This window comes from Eretmochelys imbricata, chromosome 4 (assembly GCF_965152235.1).
Source record: "Eretmochelys imbricata isolate rEreImb1 chromosome 4, rEreImb1.hap1, whole genome shotgun sequence".
Classification (NCBI taxonomy): domain Eukaryota; kingdom Metazoa; phylum Chordata; order Testudines; family Cheloniidae; genus Eretmochelys; species Eretmochelys imbricata.
In genome coordinates this window covers 84,440,512-84,452,623 of record NC_135575.1, presented here as the reverse complement: position 1 = coordinate 84,452,623, position 12,112 = coordinate 84,440,512, and the positions used below count along the sequence as shown (strand labels likewise).

The following is a 12,112-nucleotide window of genomic DNA, read 5'->3' as shown; positions in this document are numbered from 1 at the left end:
TGATCTAAGACACTAAAAATACATGCTACACACTAGACGCATCCATACTGCATATATGATACAAATGCACAAAAGACTAAAACAAAGCACATTTAATTTCTTTGATCCATATCTGCACCCACTGAATTGAAGCAAGATTAGGCACTGTAGATTAGGCACTGTAGATGATGGCAATAGCAAAATGCCACTGAGTTCAGTAGAGCCAGGATGTCCCCTCTAATATTATTTGTTTTATATACAAAAAGTTCTTTGTAATCCTAATATTTCAGGAATTAGAACTATATACACTGTACCTGTGGCAATTAGGTCCCAAGATTGCAATGGATTGAATTTAATGGGAGTTGAGAGTGCTTAGAACTTTGCAAGATAAGGTCCTTATACCCAGTTATCTGAAATACATTTTCTATCTGCTATGGAAGTAATATTTATCAAACTGCATCTTCCATTTGAAAAAAAAATTTAGGACTAGAAATATCAATTTACTGTTCTTGAATTTATAGAATTCTATAACATTTCCTTTGGGGATGCCCTAAATTCAAGCTATTTTAGAGGGGAGGCATCTGGATAGAAGACTATTAGAATTAAGAAACAGGAGAGAGGTTCTAGATCCTCTCACATTGCTTGAAATTCATCTTAATCCAGAGGGCCTGCACACAGCCCTCTGCAACATTGAAGGAATTAACAAATGAGGTCTACGTGCCCAGGCACTTACTCCCTCTCTAGCATTCATTACTTTGTATATCTGTATCACATTTCCTCCCTTTTATTCATTTCCTCTCATTTCCTCCAGTCTTTCAGCACTCCTTCATGTGGAAATTTACCTTGCCCCTACTCTTTCTCACCACCCCTTTCTTCACTCTATTTCTGCTCTATTTTAAATAGGCTGATTCTTTTTGGTCACAGATTGAAAGAGTTGTTGGTCCTATTTTTTGTGTCCGTCGTGACCATTGTATGAACTCAGAACACAGGTGAAACAATATACAAAGGATAAGAACAATTACCAATTAAAAACACATAATAGGAAAAATAGAGGAGTTGCTGTGGATTGGTTTAATTTTTCCCCACAAGGACTGTTGTCCTTTAGTCAGTCTGAAATTAAGTGTCCTAACAGTTCAATCTTATACTTTAGAATTCAATGTATGTTGCTGCTAGATTTAAGTGCCATTTTTAATTGCTGATGAAATGCATTGACCCGTTCTTTCTGAGCTGGCCAATCCAAGATGCAACGAGATTTGAACATTCCTCTTCTCAAGCAAAGTGCATGATTCAGTTTGTAATCTGGAATGTCATGAAGAAAGATCAGTATGATGGAATCCCGACTTTGCTCAATAGCTTGCTGAACAGCATGGTACACCTTGAACCTTAAGCAAAAAATAAGAATTAAAAACTGGTATCTTGAAAGTACATGCTATAGAACTACACAGAGCTTATGAATCATTGAATCAGCTGATTTATGTAGGGATGAGTGACATCAAATAATTTTCTGTGATAGCGCCACAAAGGTCAGTGCCAGATCAGGGCTTTAATTTGTATATAGTTTTTAACATTTAACCTTTATGATAATACTTGTAATAAATTAAAAAATGAGTTATTTATGTAACTAAAAAAGAGAATAATCTGCCCTCCAAGAAATTAACCATCTTAATTTTAGGCTCCCTTAGTATACAGACTTCTTTCTGTCAGCCACACAAACCGGCAGTGGTAAGGCCCTGGCTCAAAAATGATCTTTGTATGTTAACAATCTCACCACTCGCTGTCTTGTCTCGTCTCAAACATCTATTTTTATGGAAGATCATCTGAAGGGCAATGATGGTTTGATTGACTAGATAAGCAGGTAGTTTATGAGCCAAATTCTGCTTTCAGTTACCCCGGGGTACATCTGGAGTACCTCCATTAAATTTCAGACAGTTACACTCATGTCACAAAGTATAATTTTCCCTGTACTTTCTGTTTTCAAGAAAGTAGACCACTGTCTTAGGGTATGTCTTCACTACCCGCCGGATCAGTGGACAGCAATCAGTCCAGTGGGGATCGATTTATCACATCTAGTCTAGACGCGATAAATCGATCCCGAGCGCTCTCCCGTCGACTCCTGTACTCCAGTGCCGCGAGAGGCACAGGCAAAGTCAACGGGGGAGCAGCAGTAGTCAACTCACCGCAGGGAAGACTCCACGGTAAGTCGATGTAATGCAATGTAGCTGAAGTTGCGTAACTTAGATCAATCGCCCCCAGGGTAGACCAGGGCTTAGAGATGACTGCATTAAAGATCTGCTGAACAAGTGTTATTCATACACGTGCACATACACACATGCACATACTCACTTTTTGCACCAGGGATCTTTTAAGAGATGGTCAGTGACAACAAAGATAATCTTCCGACTTCTTTTTATACTATTAATAGTGGCTTCAAATTCAGATATACCTGCTTCAAAGTCTCGTTCCTCTAAACAAAACCTAATTTGAGACTGATCATTTTCTTCCAGAGGAATGAAGTTCTTGGACACCCAATTCCTGTCCCTTCTTGCATGAATAATGTAGGCATCATAATCAAACTCTTCCTGTTGCCTGTCTATTTCTGTAAAACCAAGTACTCGATTTACTGACACATTCCAGTAAAATGCTATCCTCCAGCCTTCAAAATGGATAAGAATGACAATAAAGATGAAAAGCATTATCACAGTGGTGCTTATTATATACAGTAATTGAAAAGGTGCACTATCTTTGCAGGGTGAAATGTCAAAATACATCACCAGAGTACTATGATATTTAGGTGGGGTGTTGCAAAGGTAATGAGTATCTAATCCAGGTATGTTTGTTTGGGTCACATTAAGCCAATTAACAAACCAGGAAATACTTTCACAGGTGCAGTCAAATGGATTGGAATCCATCTCTAGTTCTTTCAGATTCTTGAAAGGTGAACCAAACACTTTTTCTTCAACAGATGTTATAAGATTTTTCTGAAGGATTAATGAATTCAGAGATATCTGGTCATCAAACAAAGATGCTGGAAGTAAGTTCAAATTATTTGATCCTAAATCCAGGCTTCTTAATTGAAACAAGCCCTTGAAAACTTGTACTGGAATCTCATCCAAGCCATTAGACTTCAAATTAAGTATATGCAGGTTAAGAAGATCTTTTAAAAAAAGGACAGGACCACCTGGATTGGCATGTTTCCAAAGTCGAGCCAAATTATTATGTTGCAAATCCAGAATTTCAAGTTTGTGAAGTCCATCAAACAAATCATCTTTTACGTTAGCTAGATTGTTGTTGCTGATATCCAGGATGGTTAGATTCTGTAGAGGGTGAAAAGGTGAAGGAGAGAGGTCCAGATTGCTACAAGCTACCTTCCGTAGCATCAGTTTTCTAAGGCTTGGAACAAAAGCAAATGATTCGCTTGTCAAAGTCAACTCTTTGTTGTAGGAAAGGTAGATATCCTCAATATTTTGCAGACCTTTAAATTCATGACCTGTGAGCACCTGGTTTATTTCATTGAGTCCCAAATCAAGAATTTTTAGGTGTCTCAACCAAGAAAATGCTCCACCTTCTATTTTTGTGATTCTACTTTTTGTAAGATTAAGAAACTGCAGAGTAGAATTAGCAAGTGATGAAAATGTTTTATTAGTTATTATTTGTAAGCCATTGGTCCAGTTACATAGACTCAAATATTTCAGATTGTCCAAGCCTGTGAACATATTAGGAGTAATTTCTTGAAAACTATTACTATCTATAAGAAGATACTCTAAATGGCTTAGCCAACGAAAGGAGAAATCATCAATTTTTCTGACACGTGATCTTCTCAGATTCAAATATTTGACATTGGATAATCCATACAATGAATGAGAAAATAAGTGATAAATCCTATTATCCTCTAGGTTTAAATTCTCTAAGCTTGAAAGCCAGGTAAGAGAGTCATTTTCTATCACGTTCAAATAATTTTTGGAAAGGTTTAAAGCTGTGAGGTTTGTTGTTTGCAGTCCGTGAAAGGTTGACTTGTGAATAAAAGAAAGCTGGATCTGGCTCAGTGACAGATTCTGAATTCTTGTGTCTGATAATTCCAAGCAAAGTTTCTCTGTGAGATTTTCACCAAGCTCAACATTGTTCAGCACAAGGCCATACAGATTTCCAATTGCATGTAAACAGCCTGTGTGAAACTAGAAGGGAAAAAAATTAATGATTTTGACATTAGAAGAAAAAAAATCACCTAAGAAAGTTGTTCCACAAAGCCAAAACATGGAAAGTTCTTCAAATCACTACCATAGACCAAGCACACAATTTAAATTAACTCATAGATTTTCACTAAATTCCACAGGACTTAACCAAACTTTGTTTTAAAATGCATTATATTTCTATAGTAATGGTTCAAAACCCTGTAGTAATACCCCTGAAAATTAATATTTTGTATCAGTAATGAAAAAACCTACCCTACTTTTACAGTAAATAGATGAAAGTGATTTGAAATTCTGTGTCTAATTTTCATTTGACTCTGAATCTTTAGAGGTAACTTGTAAATATATATACACAACAAATCTCTCTGCCATGCATTTCCTGTGGGGTTTCATTTACTGATCTGTTGTCAAGAAGTGTCAATATGACACTAAATGAAAGAGAACATGGAATACTTTGGCACACGGCAGGGGGAGTATTTAGGCCTACAATAACAGTCAAGATGAACTCAGTCTCCTTTTTATGGGCACAGTATGCACTCATAAAACTAGAGCTCAAACATTTGCTTCCTCAAAATGAATGGCAGCTACAAATCAGAATATTTGCCCCTCTTCTTGATTCGTTACCAGAATTGATGAGTGATAGGCACAAGTACTCATTTGTGGCAGTAATTTAAATACATGCGCCAGAAAGAACACAGTTTGACTTTCAGATCCCACATTGTGTTTGCAGAGCTGTCAGGGGCGTGGGAAGACAAAACAAAGCAAAACCAACACCAATTTACTTGTGAAATGAGTACACTTATCCTGAAAGTCAGGGAGACAAATTCAGAACTCAACAATGTCATTTTTGCAATCACTTTTCAGAGCAGAACCATATTTTAATGCTGCATTGATTGGAGTGTGCATGTGTAGTACATAAAATAGCATACATGGAGTAAACTTGGATAGAGGACATCCACTTTTTAATCTATTTGTATGCTTTTCTATTGTGCTCATTTCCATAGTATCTGAGCACTTTGCATACATGAATGAATTTAGCTTAACACCATCTCTGTGAGCTAGGCAAAGGTTAGAAAATGAAGGGACAGACTGATTAACTAGTTTGTCCAAGATACCAGAGGACTGTTTATGGCAGAACTAGGAATAAAACCTAGATGTTGGCATTTCTAGTACAATGCACTGATAACCTGAGCCACTGGAACTTCAGTTTAAAGAGTCAGAGAGGTAGTGGTGGTGCCATAGGAGGGGGAGAAATATGCAGGAGAGAAAAGAAAGGAAGACAAGAAACCGAAAAGCAAAAGAGGGCAATGGCACACAGGTAAGAAACAAGGAAAGAGGGTGACAATGAACAAAGGAAGGGCAATGGGGAAGAGAATACAATGCAAGAGAGCAAAGGAAGTGAACAGCAGCGAACAAATGCAAAGGAGAAAGAGGGAAAGAAAAAACCAATGCTTCTTTTCAAGAAAAAAACTAGAGAGAAACATAAACCAGACAGACAGTATTGTGGAAAAAAAGAGATTAGTACATTTATTTTTTGGTTTTGTAGTATTTTGTTGCGTTTCCCTGGTCGAAAAATCTCTAAGTTTTGGGGGAAGAGATGGTATGGCTATTTTGAGCATTCATGCTGCTGCTTATCTTCTCTAGCTACTATGGTTGAATGTGGTTTCTTAGGATATGTCTACACTACATTTTAAAATCCACAGCAGCAAGTTTCAGAGGCCTGGTCTATAGACTCAGGCTCACAGGCCTCGACCTATGGCACTAAAAACAGCAGTGCAGAAGCTGTGGCTTGGACTGGAGCTCAGGCTCTGAAGCCCTCCCCAACCCAACCTTCAGAGCCTGAACGCTTTGTCCACATGTAGCTGATTTATCTGATTTTAGCACGAGACCTGGGCTCTGAGACTCACTGCCACAGGTTTTAAAATGCAGCATAGATGTACTTTTGGTTACTAATGGTGACACGATCCTGCTTCCATTTATTTCAGTGGAAGCTGGATCATTCCCTTTACAACAAGTTAAGACTGAGTGATAACAATATTGCATCTTTACAAATCCCAAATGCTTAAACAAAAGGAAATGAGTAGTTAAGTGCATCAAAAATCTTACTCCACCTACATAATAAATCAACTCACAATATCAAGAATAAAATAATGTGTATTTTATTACAACAGAACATTATTACCTCTGACCAAAATGAATACTGTTCTTTTATCAGTGATTGCAAAATAGAAAAATTATGGGTCAGATCTTCAGCTGGTATAAATCATTTATACCAGCTGAGGATGTGGTCTTGTATTTCTTACCTCTTTCAGTGGGTTTGATGATAAGTCAAGCCTATTTAAGGAAGTGTTGCTAAGAAAATCTAGTTCTTCCTTTTTTAACTCAGTGATTTTATTCTCTGACAGCACAAGCTCACGAAGGCTCTCCAACTGTGGCTGGGATCCTAATTTTGTAGAAAGCAAACGATTATGAGATACATCCAGTATGTTCAAATTCTGGAAAAAAGAACAGGTGAAAATACAGTAACAAGTTAGATACCTTTGGAATTATTTTAGCCATTCTGAGGTTAAAAATTGGTCACATCACAATTAAGGGAGCAACAGAACAAACACTGTAACAGGGAGAAACGCATACGTTGGAAGGCAATAGTCTGTCTACATCAGATGTCACTCATTATGGGAATCCTTAAACTAGATGATCAACATGGCAGCAGGCTGCCAACCTCCAGTCTCCTGCAGGAGAAAGCCCTCTGACATCACACACAGGGAAAAGGAACCAGCGAGCTACCTCCAGCTTCAACCACTGGGTGATCTTGACCTGCCATGACATGGTAAAAAGCAAGCTGCTTATCTAAAACTCCTCCTCCTGCTAAAGGCCTAAAGGTCAGCAGACAGGTAGCCCAGGACTTGAATTCTATTCTCACCACTCCCTCTGAGTGGCCTTAATCCTTTTACTTAGTAAACATTATTTAGTTGCATTTCAACATTCCGATGGGGTAAGCAAGTATCTACATTTTACAGAGCAGTTAACTGGAGCACAGAGTTTAAGGGGTTTGCTCAGACTTGCCTAAGACAGCCAACCAATGTGAGAAAAGTGTTTAGAACCTATCCATTGGACCAGTTCTCTGTTGTTCTAAGGCCCTTTTATGCGACCCCCAGATTGATGCTGAGCTGATGGAATAACCCTATGTTCACTCTTATCACAGTCCCCCATGCTATAGTAAGGAGAGGCTATTCAGCCAAGCCAGAACAGCAGGAACTAGCGTAAAGGAGGCTTAGAACCATTTTTGCTTTCCCCACTCTCTCCTGCACTGCGTTAATCAAATGAAATGGAGAATAAAATATTTTGTCTCTGACACGGTAGGCAATAGCTTATAAGAACATAAGAACAGCCATACTGGGTCAGACCAAAGATCCATCCAGCCCAGTATCCTGTCTTCCGACAGTGGCCAATGCCAGGGAATGAACAGCACAGGTAATAATCAAGCTATCCATCCTGTCGCCCATTCCCAGCTTCTGGCAAACCAAGGCTAGGGATACCATCCCTGCTAATAGCCATTGATAGACCTATCCTCCATGAACTTATCTAGATCTTTTTTTAACCCTATTATAGTCTTGGCCTTCATAACATCCTCTGACAAGAAGTTCAACAGGTTGATGGTGCATTGTGTGAAGAAGTACTTCCTTTAGTTTGTTTTAAACCTGATGCCTATTAATTTCATTTGGTGACCCCTAGTTCTTGTGTTATGAGAAGGAGTAAATAACACTTCCTTATTTACTTTCTCCACACAAGTCATGATTTTATAGACCTCTATCATATCTCCCCTTAGTCGTCTCTTTTCCAAGCTGAAAAGTCCCAGTCTTGTTAATCTCTCCTCATACGGCAACTGATCCATACCCCTAATCTTTTTTGTTGCCCTTTTCTGAACCTTTTCCAATTCCAATATATCTTTTTTGAGATGGGGCCACCACATCTGCATGCAGTATTCAAGATATGGGCATACCATGGATTTATATAGAGGCAATATGATATTTTATGTCTTATTATCAATCCATTTCTTAATGATTCCCAACATTCTGTTTGCTTTTTTGATTGCTGCTGCATATTGAGTGAACGTTTTCAGAGAACAATCCACAATGACTCCAAGATCTCTTTCTTGAGTGGTAACAGCTAATTTAGACCCCATCATTTTATATGTATAGTTGAGATTATGTTTTCCAGTGTGCATTACTTTGCATTTATCAACATTGAATTTCATCTGCCATTTTGTTGCCCAGTCACGCTGTTTGCGAAGAGCTACAAAAGGATCTCTCAAGTCTGCCCAGGACTTAACTGTCTTGAGTAATTTTGGATCATGTGGCAAATTTTGCCACCTCACTATTTACCCCTTTTTCCAGATCATTTATGAATATGTTGAATAGGACTGGGCCCAGTACAGACCCCTGGGGGACACCACTATTTCCCTCTCTCTCTATTCTGAAAACTGACCATTTATTCCTACCCTTTGTTTCCTATATTTTAACCAGTTACCAATCCATGAGAGAACCTTCCCTCTTATCCCAGGACAGCTTATTTGCTTAAGAGCCTTTGGTGAGGGACCTCGTCAAAGGCTTTATGAAAATCTAAGTACACTATATGCACTAGATCCCCCCATCTACCTGCTTGTTGACCCCCTCAAGAATTCTAGTAGATTGGTGAGGCATGATTTCCCTTTACATGTTGACTCTTCCCCAATAAATTATGTTCATCTATGTGTCTGACAATTTTGTTCTTTACTATAGTTTCAACCAGTTTGCCCGGTACTGAAGTCAGGCTTACCAGCCTGTAATTCCCGGGGTCACCTTTAGAGCCCTTTTTAAAAAATGGCATCAAATTCGCTATCCTCCAGCCATTTGGTACAGAAGTGGATTTAAATGATCAGTTACAGACTATGGTTAGTAGTTCTGCAATTATACATTTGAGTTCCTTCAGAACTCTTGAATACCATCTTGTCCTGGTGACTAATTACTGTTTAGTTTATCAATTTGTTCCCAAACTTCTTCTAATGACACCTCAATCTCGGACAGTTCCTCAGATTTGTCACCTAAAAAGAATGGTTCAGGTTTGAGAATCTCTCTCACATCCTCAGCCATGAAGACCGACACAAAGAATTCATTTAGTTTCTCTGCAATGGCTTTATCATCCTTGGGTGCTCCTTTAGCATCTTGATTGTCCAGTGGCCCCACTGGTTGTTTAGCAGGCTTCCTGTTTCTGATGAACTTAAAAAAAAAATGTTGCTATTACTTTTTCAGTCTTTAGCTAGCTGTTCTTCAGATTCTTTTTTGGCCTTCCTAATTATATTTTTACACTTCATTTGCCAGAGTTTATGCTCCTTTCTATTTTCCTCATGAGGACTTCACTTCCCCTTTTTAAGGATGCCTTTTTGCCTCTCACGGCTTCTTTTACTTTGCTGTTTTGCTACAGTGGCACTTTTTTGGTTCTCTATGTTTTTTAATTTGGGGTATACATTTAAGTTGAGCCTCTATTCTGGTGTCTTTAAAAAGTTTCCATGCAGCTTACAGAGATTTCACTTTTGGCGCTGTGCCTTTTAATTTCTGTTTAACTAACCTCCTAATTTTTGTGTATTCTCCCTTTCTGAAACTAAATGCTACAGTGTTGGGCTGCTGTGGTGTTTTCCCCACCATAGGGCTGTTAAATTTAGTTATATTATAGTCACTATTACCAAGCAGTCCAGCTATATTCACCTCTTGGACCAGATCCTGTGCTCCACTTAGGACTAAATCAAGAATTGCCTCTCCTTTTATGGGTTCCAGGACTAGCTGCTCCACGAAGCAGTCATTTAAGGTGTCTGCATTGTGTCCTGAGGTGACATGAAGCCAGTCAATATGGAGATAATTGAAATCCCTCATTATTTTTGAGTTTTTTATTTTAATAGCCTCTCTAATCTCCCTCATTATTTCACAGTCACTATCGCCATCCTGGTCAGGTGGTCGGTAATATCGTAGAACTGATCAATGAAATTGTTTTTAATTGTTCACTTTATTAATATAACTTCATAAGCAAAGTTTTATGAATGAAACAACATTCATTCATAAAGCCGGTTATCCCCAATAACTGGCTAATTGAGTTTCACTTTCAATCCAAATGCTGCTTAAATCGCTGAAACTTACACTGTTTCAACATTGTACCTTCTGCTCACTGTTTGTCATTCATTATACTTGTCTCTATTGTAACTTCTGTTCACTATTTGGCATTCCTTACACTTGTCCATATTGTAACTCAAACTCCATTTTAACTTGTCCCAAACTCCATTTTAAAATGCTCACTTCATTTTGTAAAAGCTTGCTGCAACCTTCATTTTTGCAAAACCCTGCTGTAATCTTATTAGTTTAGTTTAGATGTGTGAATGAGGTATGGATGGATGATGGACTCAACCTCCAGCCCCAGCCTGCCCTGATGAAATAAAGTGTAAACACCCAACAGCTGAAGATGCAGACAACAGCCCTGACAAAGTAAGAGGAGTCCACCCTCAAAAGAAAAGAACCAAAGTACACTTGAAGAAACATCAAAGCCAGGTCCTAGGCTGAAAGTCATGTCTGCATTTGACGGGTGATCGATCACACCGGACCCAGAGGCAGCGTGACACAGCAAGACCCATAGACGCTGGATTCAAACTAAAGCCTACAAAAAGGATGGGTGAGATGGAAGACCTTGAAGGGCAACATTCTGCTGCCAACAAGGAAGGGCATCGGTGCATGCCCAACAGAGACCCAGCTCTTCCTTGTGCCCAGCTTTCCTGGCCAGTTAGCCTCCACAAGCTACAAATGCAAGCCACAAACTCAAGCTACATTCAGGACCAGTAACTATACAGCAGCTGCAGAATATGTGTGTATGAACGAAAGTGTGAATGAATGTGAAACTGAATGAAATGTTATAGCTATAACTAACTGCCTACTACGATTCTTTTTGTATTCACAACAAATGTGACATTATGTCTCATCCCCTTTAATAAGATCCTGCTGGTTTTTATTTTATTGGTATAACAATATATCCCTGCTATATTCTTATTATTAGAGCATGGAATTACTATCCGTAGAGATTCTATGGTACAGTTTGGTTCATTTATGATTTTTACTTCATTTGATTCTACGCTTTCTTTCACATATAGTGCTATTCCCCCATCAGCATGACCTGTTCTATCCTTCCAAGATATTTTGTACCCTGGTATTACTGTGTCCCATTGATTATCTTCATTCCACCAAGTTTCTGTGATGCCTATTATATCAATATCCTCATTTAATATGAGGCACACTAGTTCACCCATCTTATTATTTAGACTTCTAGCATTGGTATATAAGCACTTTAAAAACTTGTCACTTTTCAGCTGTCTGCCATTGCATGATGTAATTGAATGGGACTTTTCTTCATTTGACTGTTTCTCATCAGAGCCTACCTGTATTTTATCATCTTCCATCCTCTCCTCCTTACTAGGATACAGAGAATCTCCATTAGTAGATCCTCCCCTAAGGATGTCGCTGTCCGAACCATGTGCTCCTCCACACCTGTCGGCTTTCCCCCAGCCTTTATTTTAAAAGCTGCTCTACGATCTTTTTAATTTTAAATGCCAACAATCTGGCTCCATTTTGGTTTAGGTGGAGCCCATCCTTCCTGTATAGGCTCCCCCTTTCCCAAAAGTTTCACCAGTTCCTAATAAATCTAAACTCCTCCTCCCTACCTACACCATCATCTCATCCAGGCATTGAGACCCTGCTGTTCTGCCTGCCTAAGTGGCGCTGCGCATGGAACTGGAAGCATTTCAGAGGATGCTACCATGGAGGTCCTGGACTTCAATCTCTTACATAGCAGCCTAAATTTGGCCTCCAGACCTCTCTCCTATCCTTCCCTATGGCATTGGTACTATATGTACCACAACCACCGGCTCCTCC

At 38.9% G+C, this 12,112-nt stretch overlaps 1 protein-coding gene across 2 annotated transcripts in view; it reads right to left on the bottom strand.

Moving 5' to 3' along the window:
- Nucleotides 1-1,132: 1,132 nt before the first annotated feature.
- TLR3 (toll like receptor 3) overlaps nucleotides 1,133-12,112 on the bottom strand; it is a 31,433-nt gene continuing 20,453 nt past the window's right edge. For both annotated transcript variants that reach the window (XM_077814551.1, XM_077814552.1), the window contains exons 3-5: nucleotides 6,470-6,661; nucleotides 2,323-4,151; nucleotides 1,133-1,361 (exon numbers count right to left, since the gene is read on the bottom strand). In XM_077814551.1, the coding sequence (XP_077670677.1) occupies nucleotides 1,133-1,361; nucleotides 2,323-4,151; nucleotides 6,470-6,661 (2,250 nt within the window). The remainder of the gene's footprint in view (nucleotides 1,362-2,322; nucleotides 4,152-6,469; nucleotides 6,662-12,112) is intronic.